The 20,354-nt window shown below is 41.5% G+C and overlaps 1 protein-coding gene across 2 annotated transcripts in view; it reads left to right on the top strand.

Moving 5' to 3' along the window:
* CORIN (corin, serine peptidase) overlaps positions 1 to 20,354 on the top strand; it is a 222,320-nt gene that overhangs the window by 188,813 nt on the left and 13,153 nt on the right. For both annotated transcript variants that reach the window (XM_084760391.1, XM_084760392.1), the window contains exons 17-19: positions 8,452 to 8,565; positions 12,926 to 12,975; positions 13,099 to 13,273. In XM_084760391.1, the coding sequence (XP_084616517.1) occupies positions 8,452 to 8,565; positions 12,926 to 12,975; positions 13,099 to 13,273 (339 nt within the window). The remainder of the gene's footprint in view (positions 1 to 8,451; positions 8,566 to 12,925; positions 12,976 to 13,098; positions 13,274 to 20,354) is intronic.

Here is a 20,354-nt window from a genome sequence, read left to right as displayed (position 1 = left end):
TTATCTGTATGCTGCATTTTCTTGGGTGTAATTGACCTCGTTGTGATGATGTTTTCCTTCTACTATTTTCTGTAGAGCTGGGTTGGTGTTTAGATACTGTTTAAATTTGATTTTGTCATGGAATGTCTTGTTTTCTCTGTCTATGGTGATTGGAAGTTTTGCTGGATATAGTAGACAGGGTTGGCATCTGAATGACCTCAGTTCAGGCCCTTCTGGCTTTCATGGTCTCTGCTCAGGGGTATGCAGGTTTTCCATAGCGTGTTCCTTTAGAACTGTGGAGTTCTCCCACTGTAGTGAGGTGGGGAGCTTGGTGCTCCTGGTTAAGAAATCAGTCCAATCCCCTGACTTGATTACTCTGGCTTCTAGACAAGGTCCACACCACTTGCCACCATCTTGGAAATTATAAATAATTTGTTTAACCAGACACGATAGTGAATACCTGCAATCCTGTAATTAGGAAGTAGAGACAGAAGGATTGCCTCAAGTTTGAATTCATTCTGTTGTAAGCTTCAAGGGCAGCTAGTTCTCCAGAAGTACTCCAAAATAAACTTATTCTGTTTTTCCTATTTTATTGACTCCAACAGTGAAATGTTGGTGTTTTAAATATTTAAAGCCCTGATATATATATTTTTTTTTTCTTTACCTTCCTTTCTTCCTCCCTCCCTCCTTTCATTCTTTTTTTTTCTTTTTTTGAGACAGGGTTTCTCTATATAGCCTTGGCTGCCCTGACTTGCTCTGTAGCCCAAGCTGGTCTTGAACTCACAGAGATAGATACCCCTGCCTCTACCTCCATGAGTGCTGAGATTATAGGCATGCCACACTATGCCCTGCCTAGATGATTTCGTTTTTGATAACTTTATTTCACTGAAAGGCAAGGAGACTATGAGGTAGAAATAGAGTTGAAGAGCTATAATTATAGACTGAATTCATGGACAAATGGGTATCAGGTCATCTGAGACTGGCTTCAGGTATATTTGTGAATTTATTTGAGTGGCTCATAGGCTAACAGATATAGAGAAATTCAGAATAAGGAAAGAATGAAGATAATGGGCAAGTGAGGCCACATTCCTGGTGTGAGGATGGGCTGCTTGGAACATTGTTGTTTCCTGGGTCTCCAGAGAATTCATGCTTCTGTTACTGATGCCTAAAACAAGCTCTACATAGCCTTCACCTTTGAGTCAAAGTCCTTGATCGTGGAGTCTTTCTAACCATGATTACTCTGCACTGCAAGTGGGAGGGGAAAGAGTGGCTTTCCTTATTGGCATTCAGAATAGAGTGCCCTCTGTACTGGCTGGCTTTTAGTTTTCAAATATGCTATGCTTCAAAATGTTGAACCTTAGAAAGCAGCTTAGCTAGTTCTGCTTACCTTCATATTCTCTTTGTGTTTTGGGGAGTACGTGCTTATGAGTTTTGGTCTGAACTAGACACCGTGTAGAGGATTCCAACAGGAGCACCATCATCAGACCTGATGGTGTGGTAGGAGAGCCATTTAGGAGAACAAAGGACACAGGTTTCAATTTGTTATTTGACAGTGACACAGACTTACAGTAGAACTTATGGCATTCCTATTAAAAGTATATAAGGAAAAATAATTAGCTCCAATCCTTGAGAGGATTGATTATGTAAGCACAAATTGAAAACAGCACTGATATTTAGTACCCAGAACTAACTCACCCTTTCCCTGTAAAAGGGATTCATTGTCTTCAGTGGGTACATTTTAGAACTGGTTCAAAAAAACTCATTTCTATGCCAAATTATATATTTTCAGGGCATGCACACAATATTTTTGGTAAAGGTTGATGATTAAAAGGATCTGTATGGGCTTTTTTTCAAATTGAGATTCTGTTATCCATGTCTTAGAAAGAAAATGGCAGACCCATAACTAAGCGTTTGTCCAGGTGAAAAAAATTTAGTGTTTTTGTTGAATTGACGACTTACTCTCATCTGTAGGTTCTTCCAGAGTTCACCTCAGGCTGGAAGTCCAGTGCTTTTCTGGTTAGACAAAGGCATAAATCAACCCCAGTGTTCCTGTGACAGCATATTGACTTCTATTTCCACTATCAAAAACACATGAGCTTGTATTTAATGAACAATACAAACCAGAACTTATTGTGCCCTTTAATCCTTGCCAAATGCAGGGTTAGGACATCTGGTGTTTGTGAGTAAATTTGGGGGGATGCGAACTTCCCTGTGTCCTGGCTCCATAGGCTCTATCTCTACAATGTGAGCTCATCTGGAAATCCGTGTCTTCGATCTGTTTGATTGGCAGAGTTTCTTTATGGAGTTAGCTGTAATCTGATTTTTTTTGCCTTAATTTTTTAAAGTTAATCCAAAGAAAAAAAATCCCTTTAGAGAATGTTTCTATATTTTGGGTGAAACCACAGTCAAAGACACCATCTGTTATGTGACCTAGTGATCTCTAGGATTCCCTGCGAGGGTTTATGTTGTTGTTGCCTCTTGAGGCTTATTCCCTGGGAAAGAGCTATTGACTACAGGATAGCTACCTCATGTTACACTTCAAAGCTCTGTGTTCACTGCAGTTGAGAGTCCAGTCCAGGCTGCTGTGCTCATGCATAGTCCCGTGGGTAAACAGCCTATGATAGTCACAAGGTTTCAAAGATTACCATATAACTTTCTTATTATAAAATCTTCCTTTCTATTTATACTATCGGTTTACTTTCACTATAATCACAAGGTTACATAGTCAGTACTGTCTGAGTCCAACACGCTTTCATTACCCTCACTCCACTCTAACCCCACCCTAAACAGACGTGGCTATTAGCAGCCAATTTTCACTTATTCCTCATCCAACCCCCGATGACTACTAACCCATTTTCTGCATCTGTGGATTTTTCTACAGAGCACATTTCCCATAAGCAGCGTTATATAATACCTGCTTTGGGGTTTCACTTTTCCTACTCAGCACACTCTTTCTCAGGTTCATCCATATTGTTGATTTACGTGAACATACACTTTCGAGTTTCTTGGGTAGTAAATACTTAGAACCAGAATTACAATAGCAAGCTATAACTTATATTTATTTTTTTAAAAGAACTGCCAAACTCTTTTCCAAAGGGCCCATATCATCTTTTACTCCCACCATCAAGGCATGAGTTATGATTCATTTATATGCTTGTCAACTGATTGTTAAGTACTTTTTTTGGTAGCCAGACTAGTGGGAGTAGGACAGTACCTTCAGTGCAATAATGATTTGCATTTCCATAATTGCTAATGATGTCCTAGGCATTTTTTTTTTACAATTTTCTCTTCCATTTCTGCTTTAGGATCCCAGAAAAGATAGAACTCTTTATCCTTAAGGATTCATCTATTTTCATTTTGTGTATATTAATGTTTTCTTGCCTATACACCTGTGTACCATGTGTATGCCTGGTGCCCATGGAAGCTGGAGAAGAGCATCTGATCCCCTGGAATGAAGTTAACAGACGTTTGTGAACAACCATGTGGGTGCTGGGAGCTGAACTGAGACCCTCTGCAAAAGCAACACGTGCTCTTAGCCACTGAGCCATGTCTCCAGCCCTGTAATTATTTTTTATTAGTTAATTATATGAAAATTTTATGCAAATCTATAATATATTTTGTTCACATTACCTTCTTTTGTGCTTATTGACTGGGGAAAACCACCCTACATAACATAATCCAATTGTTTTTTTTTTAACTTCTTAGAGAAAATGACTACAGTAATGAATAGATGTTTGCATGTCTTAAGAAGGAGCCACATGACGCAGGCCTGTGGAGTACCATGGCCTTCACACAGCAGCTTTGGAGTATTTCTGGTAGTCTTGTGTGGTATGCATGGGGAATTAATTTCTTATACAATCCTAAAAAAAATTGGGGCTTAAACATCCAGATGGAAAGAAAAGCTAGAGTTAAATGTGTTTCTTTACAGTATTTCCTAGACCATTGTATTTTGGACAAAAGGGAATAATTTTTCTAAAAAGGTTCCATAGAAAATGGATTTTTTTTTGGTTTAAGTCCTTCCATGAGACTGCTTGGTATCAGCTTTGAAAAGCAAAACAAAAATATCTCTGTTGTCATGAGAACATATGTTTATGCCACTAATGGTAAACTCTGCCGAGAATTTAGATATCTACTAGCAAAATGTTCAAAGTGTGCCAGTTGAGCCTGTGACTAATTTGCCAAAACAAATGGAAACTTCTCAGTGAGGTAGAGAAAGCCTCCAGTGCTACCTTACATTGTATCTAGGAAACAGAACTCAGATAAGGATAACGATAGGGTCCAAGGGAAGACCTTGGAGGCCGGATTCTAGTGTCCCCATGCAAGTGCTCCACATTATGAACGGGATGCTTGGAGGGAGAAGATGAGCCAACTTCTTACTCAAGCATATGCGTTTCAATACCAGTTCTCCTGCACTGAGAATAACCCTGGATTTCCTCTCTCCCACAACAGACATGCTAGAACAGGTCATTGTCCTGTAGATATGGTTAAGCAATTGCTGCTCTCTTGCTGTCTAGATACAGGGCCCATGGTGGTTGGATAGGTTTCTAGTACTAGGCATGAGGTTCCTCCTGGTGAGTTGGACTTAAGTCCAATAGAGAGCTGCTGGTCACCACCAAGACACAACTGGCACTATTGCTCTTTTAAAGGTAAGGTGCCACTATGGTCATCATTTAGATGTTACAGCTTCCCTCACTTAGAATTTGCATAGTTAATCCTCAAGAAAGAAGCTTTTAGGTCAGAACCATTTAGATCTTTCCTGTCCTGTATTTGAAGTTCATGCTGTCTTCAGCAATAGGAACTTACTTTGAACCTCTGGGAGCAACCTAAGGCACCAGCAATAGGCTGTACTGTTTTAGGAGACTGTTGGATAAGTTTGACCAACAAGTTGAAAGGGAGTTTCTCATGCTTGGCACTCATGTTTTTATTAGATAGTTTAAGGCTCTTGCAGGGGAGTCTTGCCAGTACAAGTGGGATCATTTCATTTGAACTATGTATGTTTGTATATATATTTATATACATGTATATACATAGATCTATATTTTTGTGTGTAGTTTGGGTGAACAGATAATAACGCAATTCCTTACAGCCTTTTCTTTACCCTCCTCCTTCCCTTTCCTTCCGTGTTGACCTCTATCTTCCCACCCCAGTTAACACCCCATCTTACCCATTTCCCTCTTCAAATCACGTACATCTTTCTATTCCCCTGTTTAGTGGTCTCCTGTGGTCCCCTTTTTACTTTCCCCATTTCTACAGTCACTCAGGTTATATACTCACACCTGAAGATCTGGGAATCGCAGATGAAAGAGAACAAGTAATGTTTGTTTTTCTTGGTCTGGGCTACTTCACTCGATATAGAATTGTCTAGTTCCACCCATTTACCTGCAAATTTCCTTTTTCTTTTAGAGTGATTTCACAACTGTGGTGGCTCATGCGTGTAACCCCAGCACTTGAAAGGCTGAGGTACTAAGCACCATGAGTTGAAGGCATCTTGGCATTCCTAGTGAGGTCTAGTTTAGTCTACACAGTGAATCCCTGTCTTATAACACACATGCAGCGTCTTCTTCCTTGGAAAAACACCAAATGGCAGATGATGCCAGCGCAATGGGAGGGCCCAAAGGACCTGGGGGCTCAGAATTAGGGGACCCGGGTGACTTTCCGTGGAGGATTCAGCAGTGGTCGAGACTGTGGGGCTCATGGAGGTAAAGCCAAAGACAAGGAGTGGATCCCCATCACCAAGCTGGGCCTCCTGGTTAAGGACAGGAAGATCAAGTCCTTGGAGGAGATTTGTCTGGTCTCCATGCCCATTAAGGAATCTGAGATTATTGACTTTTTCCTGGGCACACCTCCTAAAGGATGAGATTCTCAAGATCATGCCAGTATAGAAGCAGACACAGCCAGCGGACCAGGGTCAAAGCTTTTGTCGCGATTGGGGACTACTATGGTCATGTTGGTCTTGGTGTTAAGTGCTCCAAAGAGGTAGACACTGTTATCCGATGGGGCCATCACCTTGGCCGAGCTTTCCATCGTCCCTGTGTGGAGAGGCTACTGGGAGAATGAATTTGGCAAGCCGCATATTGTTCCGTTCAAGGTGACAGGCCGCTGTGGCTGTTTTGGTGCATCTCATCCCTACCACAGAGGCTCTGGTATTGTCTCTGTTTCTGTGCCAAAGAAGCTACTGATGATGGCTGGTATTGATGACTGCTACACATCAGCTAGGGGCTGTACTGCTGCTCTGGGCAACTTTGCCAAGGGCACTTTTATGCCATCTCCAAGATCTACAGCTATCTGAGACCCAATTTCTGGAAATAAACTGTGTTCATGAAGTCTCCTTAGTAGGAATTCACTAATCATCTTGTAAAAACCCACACTAGAGTCTCTGTTCAGAGGACCCAGGCTCCAGCTGTGGCTACCACATAGGGCTTTTAAATAAAGTGGATTAACTCTGTTAAAAGTAAAAAAAAATGCATGTATTTTTAAATATATGAAAAAACATAAAGTAAACTAATTAATGTATATAGGAGGAAAGGACTCAAATACCCAAAATACATAAGGAACTTAATGAAATCACTAATGAAAAATTCAGATAACATGATTAAAAATGAACTAAGGCCTTGAATAGACATTTTTCAATGGAAGACCTGGAAATGGCTAACAGTAACAAGAAAAACTGTTCAACATTTATTCTGGGAAATTCAGTTAAAGTCATAGTGACAAATACTTTATATATGTTGGGACAGTAATTATAAAACCACATCAAAATACCACTGAATATTTGGAGAAAGGAACATACATATTCTTTATAGAATATGCTTGAGTTTTCCCACAAACAAACAAAGCTGATGATCTAACAAACCTAGTTCTCATTATAACCTAAATGAGAATGAAATCAGTGTCTCCAAATGTTATTAACACTCTGGTGTGTTAAACTATACAATACAAGTAGTAAACATCGAACCCCTACTCTGATCTACCCAATGAACAGAACATTCTTCACAGTTATGTGGAGAGCAGGGACTGACTCTGAAATGAACTCTGGTGCCCCATATTTGACCACTTCCCCTTGGTGGGGAAGCCTGATGGCACTCAAAGAAAGAATACACAAGCTACCAATATGAGACTTGGTAGTCTATGACCATATAGTGGGGGAGGAAGTCCCCCTCAGTCATAGACGTAGGGGAGGGGAATAGGGTGAAAACAGGAGGGAGGGAGGAGTGGGAGGATCCAAGTGATGGGATAACAATTGAGGTGTAATCTGAATAAATTAATAAAATTAAAATAAAGAACATTCTGGTGTTTATTGGCACTTTGGTCATGGTAGCCAATATATGGTAACAACTTGAGTATTTATTGATAGAATGGATAAAGGAAACATAAGGCACATATCTGTGCGCACACACACAGTAGGACAGCCTTTTAAAAACTCAAGCAATCTGAGTCAAGACAGATAATATTTGAAAAACACTACATTCATTATTTGAAATCCACCAGGCATAGAAACCCAAGGTTTCTAAAAGAATCACCTCCTACACTGGACAGTAGAATGGTAGAATATGTCAGTACCAGGAATCAGACAGGAGGCCACAAGGCAAAATACTTGTCACTTGTATGGATGAATGAATGGTCAGCTTTAGTGTAGAGTCTGATGATGCAACCATCTTATGTTCCATGGAAATTCACTAGGATTTTTCATTCTCACCACAAAAGATGTGGAAAACATCTTATGATGGAGATGTCTATAAGTGCCTTATACATGTGTGTGCCTTAAGCATAAACATCTTTTAATAAGAGACTATCTCAATGCATAGTGGGGCAGTAAGAAAACTTGAAATCATGCTGATACTCAAACGCTGTTAAAACTAAAATGGTGTTGGCTCACTGACTGTGTTTAATAATGAGCTGTATGGAATCACTATGTTTGGTCATGAGCCCGGTAGACATAGTGACTCTGTTTAGTCATGAGCCCCGTGGACTCACCGTGTTCAGCCATGAGCCCTGGGGATTCGCTAGTTATAACTGACTCTGTTTGGTAATGAGCCATAGAAGAGCATTACCAGTGTGGAGGGATTTAGCTTTGTGCGTGAGGAACATCTCTATGTGTCAGAACTCATGGAAAACCGACTTTATAATAACACTCCCTTCTACCTAATGATGAGTTTCTCACACTTTCCATTTGATGTAACTGAGATAAAAGCTAATAGCTTTTCTTTTTGAAGCTTGTGAGTGAAAAAGCACAGTTTGTGGGGGGGGGTTGGGGGGCCTCTTCCTAAGGTAACTAATGGGCCTGGCCCTTTCTCTAACCACTTCCCCTTTTTACTAATCACATTCCAGACAAATTCTTCTCAGTAAATTTCTCTTCTTGAAATATTGACTTACAATGTGATATTTTTTTTAACAAGTGATTTCTTAGTAATGGTATGCCTGTTCAAAGATCATTATACTTTGAATATTTACCCAGCATTTGCCTTATGTCAGAGAGCCAAGTGGGACTGAGCTGATCCAAGGACAGGAAGACCAGCACTGGCTGAGGGTGCATTCTGGCTGGGAGAGTCTCAATGGGACCACCTTGCAGGAGCTGCTGGTTCCCAGGTAAGAACATCCTAGGGCAGCATGTGTGTGAACATCACGGAGAAAGGGCTGATCAAAGACGGTCCCTCTATTTGTAACATGAAAACACTCAAATTCGCCACACCAGGAAACATCTCTCATAGAACTTCTGTTAACCTTATGTTTCAGCATCTATGTCCTCCTTATAGACAGGGTTAGTTTTTAGTCTTGATGAATCTCATTTATCAGATTTAATCAGAACTACAGGAACTATTATGCTAGGAGAAAGACTTGAGAGCTAATCTAGAATCTTTGAATGCCTTGCTTTGAAATGAAGTCTCACACCGAAAGTTCCTACAAACACTATATAGAACCAGCTAACTGGGGAAATTAAGTAATGATGCTAAAAAGTCTAAGAAAATAAGGAACGCAAAGCAAAACTGAAGTCATGTAGCTTTCAAAGTCTTCTCGGAAGCGATGACACATTAAACAAGTCTGTCTCCTTTATGCATGGGATGAAAGAGGAAATCAAATGGACGGAATGGATTCTTTATCAAGGATTTACTTCTGTCTGTGCATCTGGGTGAGTGTGAGTGTGTATATATGCACACGAGTGGAGATGCTGTCTCATGAGGCCAGAGGGTGTCAGGCTCAGAACTCTGAGTGACAAGCCTCCTGTTGTGAAGTCTGACTATAGAACTCATGTCCTCAGAAAGAGTATTACATGCTCTTAACTGCTGAGCCACTGCTCCCTCCTCCTCCTTTTTAAAAGATTTATTTTTATTTTCAATAAGAGCATTTTGGGGTGTGGGTTGGGGTGAAGAACATTTTTGTGGCTCTGGGGCTCAAAGCTATGACTTCAGGCATGCTAGACAAGAACTCCACCACTAAGCTATATAGATCCAGCCCAAGGAATGAATTCTTTTTCAACTTTTTATTGATCCTTTCTGAGTTTCACATCATGCACCCCAGTCCCACTCATCTCTCTGTCCCTTCATATCGGCCTCTGCCCTTGCAACCTCCCTTCCACAAAAGAAAATAAAAAGCAAGCAAACAAAAATAAATTAATAAACAAAACAAAACAAAACATAGAAAACATCTCGTTGTAGAAGCTGTAGTATGTCACAGTGTGTCCCACAGTGTACCCCTCTGTCCACACATCTTCACTTGCAAATGTTCATTGCAATGAGCCAGATGGTTTGAGTCCTTTGGCTTCTGCCCCACTGTCAATATTGGATCCTCACCAGGACTCTTCCTGGCTATCCTGTTCTTGCCCTGTGTCATGGAGATCCTGTAGCTTTGGATCAGCAGGACTGGCCCTTTCACATGTTCCAACAGTTCACAGATGAGGTAGTTTTGGGGTGGGTCAACCAAAGGCCTGGATCTGGGCCTGCCTGGTAGCTGAGCTGGTTACCCCACTGGCTGTTGTGCATCCATACTACCAGGGTGAGCTCTCCAGCACTGCCCTTGCTAGCCCACCCAATGCCACTGCCAGCAGAGGGGCAGGATCAGCTCTCCTGCTCTCATGCCCTTGGGGCCAGATCACCCTCACCCATACCATCAAAGCCAGCTCCACTATGCTGCACAGATGAAAAGTGCAGGGCCCACTCTTCCGAATGCCACAGCTGGTGAGGGACAGGACCAGCTCACCTGCTGTCATGACCCTGGGGCTAGCTCTCTCAACTGCTGCAGGTGACCAAGGGGGGAAGGTTGGGGAGGCATCATCTCCATGACTATGCCACCTAATTCCAGATGAGTGGCAGGGCCAGCTCTCCTGTGCTCATGCCCTCAGAGTTGGCTCACCCACATCCCTGCCCCCAGGACCAGCTCCACTGTGCTGTCACTGGTGAGAGGTCAGGCTAGCTCTCCTGAGTGCCAGGGCCAGTGAGGGGTGGGGCCTGTCCTGCAGACCATTGGGCATCTTTGTGGTCCCAGGTGGCTACCCAGACCAGGGACATCCCATGGTCTCTAGTGGATATGTACCATGGACATCAGCACTGATCCCTGCCACCACATAGCCACTGACATAGACAAAGCCCAGCAGCTAGGTTGGGACATCACTATGGCCTCAGGCAGTGGGATGGCTACTCACAACAGGCTGCTCCTCTCCCTCCTCCTGCCCACAGTTTCATTTCTCTTCATGATGCTCAAACTGCTCTGCTTCTCTTTCTCTCCCATCTGGCCACCACATGTCTGTATTTCATAATGGCTCCTGCTGTGGGCAAACCATTCAGCTGGTGGGCCCCTGAGTGACCTCCTTTGTCTGTGCTGCATGGCATGGTGACAAGCAGGCCTCTAGGTATGGTGGGCAGGTCTCTGGATGTCTTTCCCCTCCCAGGACTCATGGGTCTGTGTGTCTTCCAAAGTGTGGCAGCACGTGGGTCTCTGTGCCTACAGCCTGGCTGGGCTGTGTCTTTCCAGAAAAGAATTCTTATTAGACACTTACTATATTATAGGTACTAGCCAGGTTGTCTTACATATTCATTGATTCCTTATAATAAACTCCTGAATTATAATTATGTTATTCTAACAACTAAGGAAACTAAGGGTTAGGTTTAAGAATATTTAAACAACTATCACAGCCTATAGATGTACAGTGATGGTAACTTCAAACTAAATTTGTCTAACCACAAAATGTAACTGCTAGGTAGATCACATCTTAAGAACTACAAACAAGAAAAGTAAAGGTGGCACTTTACCCTTCATTATTAGTCAAACAGCCCCCAAATTTCTGAATAATCTGTTGAATGAAGTACTTTCTCTAAACCAATAACTTAAATCTTTCAACACAATGATGGTTCTCTAAGCTGGGTGTGGGAAAAGCCCTTTGCATCTATAAATAACCTTTTCACTTTGGGTATTTGTAGACATAGCTCACTAACTAAATAAGATATTGTAGAACAAGTTTGCTACAAAGAGTAGGATAAGTAATCCTTATGACTCTCTACCCCGAAACCATAATTTAAATATATATATAATGATTAAATTCACAACTAAGTGTTGAATGTCATTTTTACACTATGCCCAGGGATACTCACAGAAGGGGTATAGAAATAAATGAAAGGAAAGGAATATTTAATCCCAAGGAACTTATATCCTTTGAGTAAATTCAGAGATTGGAAGACAGCATAAAACATTGGCTTCAGGTATGAAGGGTACACGACTTAGAGAGAGAGTTCAGTTGATAAACTGCCTGCTGTCTAAACATGAAGACATGAGTTACTAAAGCAAGGAATAACAAATCAAAGTATATATACAGAGAGAAGACTTTATAGTACAGGAGGGTAGAAGGAAAATTATTAGACTTTATGTGTTGTATAACTAATCTTTTGCCAGCATTTGCAGATGACCAAAGGCAATTTTATTTTTAAAAATGAAAATATATTGTATATTTAGGGGTTGATTTTTTAACAGAGAGATTTAGGATTTATAGTATATTTATGAGTCCTCATAAGCCTTATGTGTTTTAAGTTTACACAATGAAAAAATGTTTGATGGTTGGAAGATCATTTGCTAATTACCATTTAATGTAACCTAGACTAAATTTGTTTGTGCACCCATACACACACACACACACACACACACACACACACACACACACACGAGAGAGAGAGAGAGAGAGAGAGAGAGAGAGAGAGAGAGAGAGAGAGAGAGACAGACAGACAGAGAGACAGAGACAGAGACAGAGACACAGAGACAGAGACAGAGACAGCGAGATGGAGACACAGAGACAGAGACAGAGAGACAGAGAGAGAGAGACAGAGAGACAGGGACAGACTATTGTTTCATAATTTAATTCATAAGATTTTAGAGATCTCAGAGCCCAGTAATGATCCACATTTCCAAAAATTTGTACTTATTAGCTCTATCTATGCCACTTGGGATTATATAGATTAAGTTCATTTTCTCCTGTCATCTTTTCCTATATCTACATTTTAACATTGATAGTCTGGACAACATTTGTTTTTAGCCTAAGTGCCCTATTCCTTTATCTTATATTTAAAATTTAAAGTAATATTTTATTCCTTTCAGTCTAAATCTCAGGTTTTTTGTTTTTGTTTTTTGTTTTGGAGGGTAGGGCGGGCATATCTGACCTGATCATTTCTCACCACAGAACCTACCTTTCAAGTAAGATGATGTAAGAAGCATTATGATAAGAATTTCTCTTTCCACATGTGACATCTTGTTATGACATCAAACAAACTAAAACAAGCAGTATGTTTGCTCCAATGTGATCTCTGACCATATCTGTGGCCTGAGAAGTCTTTCAGTAAGACAACTGTGCTCCCTGGCATGAACTCCCTTGACAGTGGACTTTATGCTGCCTGACTTTAATAACATGCCTCAGGTAAACCGTAAACATGCAGCTTAACATTATAACATCTTATGTTTCCGTACCTAGGCATTCATGTCCAAGCAGAAGTGTGATCTCCCTTCTGTGTACTAAGCAAGGTGAGACTGGTGATGTATCATGGGATACGACATTAACTGTGCTGGCTCCTGGGAGACAGGGTCATGTATGCATGACCTGGATTTGGTAATGAATCATGGACTATGATTTCTGCTCCGTCTTAGACTGTGGTCGCCGCCCTGCTGCCCGAATGAACAAGAGGATTCTTGGAGGTCGGACTAGTCGTCCTGGGAGGTGGCCATGGCAGTGCTCTCTGCAGAGTGAACCCAGTGGACATATTTGTGGCTGTGTCCTCATTGCCAAGAAGTGGGTTCTGACCGTTGCCCACTGCTTTGAGGGGTATGATGTTCCATTTCATTTTACTTTTCCCTGGATCATTTGTTGCTTGGGAATTCTGAGTGGTGCATGTAACTCCTTGGAGTCACTTCAATGCACATATCACAGTGATTACCTTTCCCAGGTTGTTCTGTGTGGTGCTCTTTGTTCCCGCCTCATCCTCCACTCTCTGATGACCAGTGGCTATACATTGCTTAGAATGTATCTGGTAAGGAGGGAGGAAAACGAAGAAGTTCGGGAGGCTGATTTCTCAGCCCTGCACCCAGTGCAGCTTAGCCTCTGCTCTGGACATCTTAAGTGTACCATACACATATGAATCTACATGGAGATTATTTGATTGAAACCTCTATGAGGTTCAGATGAACAGCTACTATGTTGTTTGAGAAGTAGAGCTAATTGTGTTAGGTTTCTCAAAAATTCACAACCAAGTCTTTGACCTAACAACGTACCCCCCCACACACACAGATTTGTGTGTGCAGGAAACATTTAAAGCCTTAGGAACTATGTTGGCAGCAGCTAGTAAGACTGACAAAAGTGTATGTATCTTTTAAAAATATTGCTGCATGTGTGCATTGTGCATTTCCACCCTGGCATTATATTCTGAGTATGCTTCCACTTTGCTAGCATTAGTCAGCCCCTCCCCTGCTTCCTTTCTATTACTTGCTCATCATCCTGAAGGTAACCCCTGTTACAGCCTGATTAGCATCTCTCCATGCCTCTAAACACATGTAGTTGTTCACATGGTGTCAATGTTATTTTTACAATTTCAAGTCACACTTTGTACATCATTAATGCTTTTCTTTTTTGGCATTACACCATGGGCATCCCTCTAGGGCAGTTCTTGCAGCACTAATACATTTTTGGAAGCTAATTATTAACCTGTATAGACTTACCATGAATTCTTTGCTAGTCTTCCATTGAACATTTGAGATAGTTTTGATTGGCTGTTATTATAATAATGTTTGGAGGAAATCCTTGTTGTGTAATACTAATCTCCTATGGGTGCTATTCCTTCTAGATAAAGCTGAGGACACACTTAACTCACATGGAGTTACAGACATGGATACTTGCTTTAATGCTTGGGGAGCTTAGTGGGGATACAGATTTTTTTTAGTAATTAAAAATGCTTTTGAGATTATCATATAATTACACCATTCTCACTCTCTTCTTCCTTCTAGATTCATGAACAGACTCACTTTGCTCTCTTTTAAATTCGTGGCTTCGTTTCCTTCATTTGTTGTTTTACATACGCACACACATGTAGATATGCATAAATACATAAATACAGTTTTCTCAGTTTGCAATGTTGCTTCTATTTATATATCCTAAGGGCTGACAGCTTAATATTGGATGACCAATTGGTGTGCTCTTCCTTAGGCCAGACTATTTCTCCCATTCTCAACATTCTTTAGTTGCCTGTAGTTCTCTGTCGAGTTGCGGTCTCCTGAACTTCTTCCACCCCTATTGACATTAGCACATCTATTAGTCTGGTCATTGTTCAGGTCATGTTTAGTCAACCATATTAGTGACTCTTCATGGGTGTAATTTCTAGGAGGAGACACAGTTTTGCCCTGATCCTGATCCTCTGACTTACACTGTCCTGTCCCTTCTTCTGCAATGCTTGCTGAGCTTTAGGTGAATGAGTTGTGTTGTAGATGTGTCATTTGGCACTGGGTTCCCACAACTCTGCATTTGATTGATTATAGTTCCTATAATGGTTCCTGTCTGTTGCAAAGGGAAGGTTCTTTAATGGGTATAAGAAATAAACTTATCCGTGGGTATAAGAACAAATGTTTAGGATATAGTTAGGGATTAGGCTGGTTGTGGTTGTAAGTTCTCCTTCAAGGTCCATGACTTCTCTAGTTCTAGCTGGTCAGGTAGGCTCCCGGCACCAGGCTTCATCTTCTTCTCATTGAATGGGTCTTAAGACCAATTGGAGAGTCGTCAAGTGCTGCTACAGTATGTGCACTACTATTGTGCCCTTACAGTTACTGTTGTGGGTCACAGGTGGGTAGTACTCTTGATTGCTTCCCTCTTATAGAAGCTTGCATGTCACTCTCGAATATTATCAAAGCTAATCTTTCAAGTCACATCCAGCTCAGAGGCCTCTGGATGTGTCTGAAGTGCATGGTCATCTGTCTCTGGGGGCGGGGTGGAGTTACCAAAAGCAATAGCAATAGAAGTAGCTTCTAATGTTTTTGGAGTCTCTTGGACAACCACAATTAACGAAAGAGATGAACATTTAAATAAATATTCAGAATATGTGACAAATGAAAAATGTGATAAAAGTTGATCACTCTATTGGGGAAAAATACTATGTATGTATCAGCCAGTACCTTCTCTTGAGAATTGTCATTTGTGAGATCCAGAGTGATTGGAAGAGTCTCCAGAGTATGTCTAGAAATACTCTGCAGTGTTCTTGCTCTAGAAGGGGCCAGATGTTTCCAGATGTCCTTTCCAGTCCTGATTTGTAGCCCACAATAAGCAGATTATTATGCTGGCAAAACAAATTCATCAAAGGTGATCACTTAAATGAATCCATGGCTCTTTAAGGGAGCAACACTCCCAATGTGCTTATTAATTCAAAGTTTCCTCTTGGCCAGGAGGATCTAGTACACGGGAGGAAAGGGAGCATTTAAAAAGCAATAAGTATATGCTTATAATTCATGACATGGAAATGATACCAAAGACCTTGAAGAAATTTGGTAGAATCCAAAATTGAACAGTACTGTCATTAGGGGCCTGCTCATCATATAAAGTTATTGCCCAACTTTAAATAAGACCCTGTTTGACTGTGTACTCATTACATAATTCTGTTTTATGGTCTCACCAGTGGCACTGCAGGCTTTTCAGAACTTTTAATTGTAAAGCATATTTTCTTCTGGGGACCTCAATTGTTGCAATTATTGGGATTGACTTCATATCCTGACCCCTTCCTTTGGCAAGACATAATATGATCAATCTGTGGGCCTTTTCTTCCTGTCTCTTTTATTTATATTGGTTGGGGAAATGACAGCTTGCTTTGCCTTTCCACAGAGAGGTACTTAAAAATACCAAATAAAAATTAAAACCATGAGATACTAGGTTGACCAGATGGAGCTCCATATTCCTTAATACCAATTCAACTTGAGAAGTTCCAAGGGGGAAAAGGCTGAAACTCAGTGTTAACTTAACAGGCGATTCCCTCTCTTCCTTCACCCTTGAACTTACTGGACCAGCCCACAGTGAGGTATGATCAAAGCTTCTGCTTAGTTTCTAGGAAGCTTGCATGGAAAGCTGTCATCCTGCACACCTCCTTTAGCCCTGTCATGTCACTAGTGTCTTGATTTCTACTGCAGCAGGCAGTCCAGAAGTTTGGCTACATGTTTGCATTTCTGCCCATATACATAGATTCCTTTCTCTCCCCACCCCCAATTTTTATAGTCCTGTATAGTTGCATCACATCTGTTCTTTGATAGGACCTTCCAAAGTTCTCATCCCTGTATCTTTCTGTCAGATATAACAGGAAGACCTCCAAGGTGAAAAATACATTTTGTAATCTTTTTCTTCATGTCCTTAAGAACAGACAGTACATTACTCAAAAATAGACAGAGTAGGCTCCTGGTGAGATATGGGGGTGGTTCTAGCTGATATTCCTGACAGGAAGGGACATGGAGACTGAAGTGGCCACCTCGTGACCAGGTAGGATTTCCAGTGGAGGGAGGAGGGGACATCAGCTCACCCGTAACACCTTACACCCAAAATTCACCCTGCCTACAAGATATGCAGGGATAAAGATGGAGCAGAGATTGAGGGGATGGCCAACCAATGATTGGCCCAGCCTGAGACCCACCCCATAAAAGAAAGCCAACCTCTGATACTATTAATACTATTCGGCTATGTTTCCAGACAGAAGCCTAGCATAACTGTTTTCTGAGTGGCTTCACCCAGCAGAGGATCAAAACAGATGTTGAGACTCACAGACAAACATTAGGCAGAGCTCAGGGAGTCTTATGGAGGAGTGGAGGGAAGGATAGAAGGAGTGAGGAAAGGATAGAAGGACCCGGAGGGGACAAGAGTTCCACAAGAAGCCCCACAGAGTCAATTAACCTCAGCCCGTGGGGCCTTACAGAGACTGAATCACCAACCAAAGAGCATGCATGGATTGGACCTAGGCCCCCTACACATCTGTAACTGATGGGCAGTTTGGTTTTCCATGTGGGTCCCCTAACAAGTGGAGCAGGGGCTGTATCCAACATGGACTCTGCTGCCTCCCTTTAGATCACTTTCCCCTAGCTGGGCTGCCTTTTCTGGCCTTAGTGGAAGAGGATGTGCTCAGTCCTGATGCAATTGTACTTGTCGGGGTGGGTTGGTATGGGGTGGGCTCCCCTTTTCTGATGGTGAGGGCAGGGGGGAAATGGAGAAAGAGTGGAAGGGTAGGAACTGGGGGAGAGGGGGGAGGGGGCTGCATTTGGCATTTAAAGTGAATAAATAAATTTAATTAAAAATGATAGACTGATTGATAGATAGGTGATAGGAAAGAAAGAAAGAAGCAAAGATTAATGCCATGTCTGACTTTCAACAACAATTGGGTCTTTAATAATCACCAAGACTCTTTCGATCTAAGTTGGGAAAGCTCCTTTTCTTATTTGTCCCAGAGCAAACCATGCCCTTACTGTCAACTCCTCTGATCTGACAGTTTTATAATCCACCCAAAAAGGGAGTTACTGAGAGCTGTGTGGTATCCTTAAGGACTACACCTTCATCTTGGTGCTTATGAACTAGGTCAGTCATTCACAATTTATTTATCCATTTCATCTTCTGGCAGAACTTAATACATTACATTGCCATCATTAGAAATGCTCACGAACACAGACATTCTCAGCCTTGGACCCACACCTCCTATGTAGCACTATCCTCAGCATTACTGAAGAGTGAGCAAATGTGGTTTTAAAAACTCCCAGGTGATTAGATTCTGGCTCCATGCTCCCCACTGCTCTGCCTCTTCTGGACACATTCTAATGTTCCCCTCACCACTACCACCAAAATATTTATTATATAGATAACAGATGGCCCCCAATTACCAAGCAATCTTCATAGTTTCTGGAATTTCCAATACTAAATGCTCCCCTTCTGCTTTTAACTTTTGATTAAAAGAAAACTTTAGGCAAATTTAGTTTGGCAAAGTTTAATCAGGAAAAGAATGTCTGCGAGTGGGAAGCCTTCGGAACCAGAAGAGACAGAGACTTACTTCTTCCGGTGTCATTGCTTCCTACTCTGGTACACCACACCGGAGGCAGAAATATTGAGCATTGTTGGAAAATATCATGTATCCAATTGCTAACTGAGCTCATGTCAAATGTATGATCAGGAGCCTCAAATGAGCATCTAGCTAAGGCCATGGACAAATGGATAGTAAAGTCAGCGTCCACCTGAAGAGACAGTTAATTATTTTACAGCTTTTGCCTCAATAAATCTCCACTACTCTCTATGGCTCTCACCTCATATATCATGAATGGTGGAGATGCTGTCATTGCATTCATCTCATCCTAACTCCTCGCTCCCCAATGTTCCTTGTACCTCTGGTCATATTTCCAATTTTGCCTTTTGCTGTGGTGAAGGGTGTGCCTCTTCTAACTGAGAGCAGTCATGTCCTTTCATAGTTTCGAATAGACTTTACTCCTAACAACATCATTTCTTCTCTGAATCAGTTTCTCCCTGGTAGCTGGATTTTTCCTCTCACATCTGTGCCTTAACAACACTTACTTAAAAATCCCCTCTTTCCTTCACTTCCATCTTCAACTACTGGTCTGTTTTTGTCAATGCCCATTGGAAGACACTAAAATGTCTGCTGTGGTTACCCTCTCCATTTTCATACCTCAATGCCTGTGATAGTTGTGCTGTCATCAAGGCTAGCAAAAAATGATGCTTACTGGAGTTTGGTAATGACTTCCACCTAGCCAAAGCCAGCAGTGAGCTTTCCGTTTCAGCTAACTGGAATGTGCTTTATCATTGTATCACTGTGTCTCTTTTTATTCTGGAATACTGAAAGATCTTTTGGCTTACATTTTGTTTTCACAACCTACCATTTTCTTTTCTTTTTCCATTTTCACCACTGAATGTTCCAGGGCCCACCGCCTGGCTTTCTTATGTGTTGTTAGTTACTGATCCAATTATATGCCTTATTTGAGAAAATATGAGTGTTGAGTGTTACATATTTAAATAACAAATACTGTTAGTAGATTTTAAGTTTGTGTTTCCTGCCCATCTTACCTTTTCTCCTAATTACCATTACCATCAACTGCTACTACCACTATGACCACCACCACTACTACCACCACTACTGCTATTGCTACTGCTACTGCTGCTATTACTACTACTACTACTACTACTACTACTACTACTACTACTACTACTACTACTACTACACACACACACACACACACACACACACACACACACACACTTGACTGCTTAGAAAAGATGTCCATTGAAATGTGTAATAAGCATCCTACTTTACATGGCTATTGATTCCTCCTGTCCCTCAGTGAACAGACATAGGGTCAGTAGTCTCTCGCCAACTCTTCCCACGTTTGGAACTGTACATCAGGCCGGTACTACAGTGTGTTAAGCCCACACATATCAATCACCTAGAAGATGAGTTTTGTGGATATCGGCTGCGTGTCATTCTTGAATGGAGAGGTGGAAGCAGGGAGATGGAGCACTTGGCTGGCCTCCAGTTATCACCTATTAAGTTGAAATGAGCTGTAACCGACAGCACACTCCCCCTGATTGCATGTAATTTCACTGAAGAGCCATTTCCGTTTCCTATGTTTTTTTCATTTGATACAAACGCCTACTCATTTTACAGCTAAGAATTTTGATAATTGCTGTAGCTTCCTGCCACTCTGTGACAGACTCCAATTTCACAGTACTTGGATCCATATGTAGTCACATTAAATTTTTAGGTGATTCTTCCTTTCCCCTTCATACCGTGATAACTTGTGATGGCAGAATACAGACGAGGAATGCTACTATTCCTACTTAGCTGTGTGGGCTTTGGGATTTTGTGGTGGCTACATTATGATGCTGTCTTTTCCTTCCC

This window comes from Acomys minous (assembly GCF_964271855.1).
Source record: "Acomys minous genome assembly, chromosome: 15".
Classification (NCBI taxonomy): domain Eukaryota; kingdom Metazoa; phylum Chordata; class Mammalia; order Rodentia; family Muridae; genus Acomys; species Acomys minous.
Note: the sequence above shows the minus strand (reverse complement) of the source record. Positions and strands in the feature narration are given on the sequence as shown.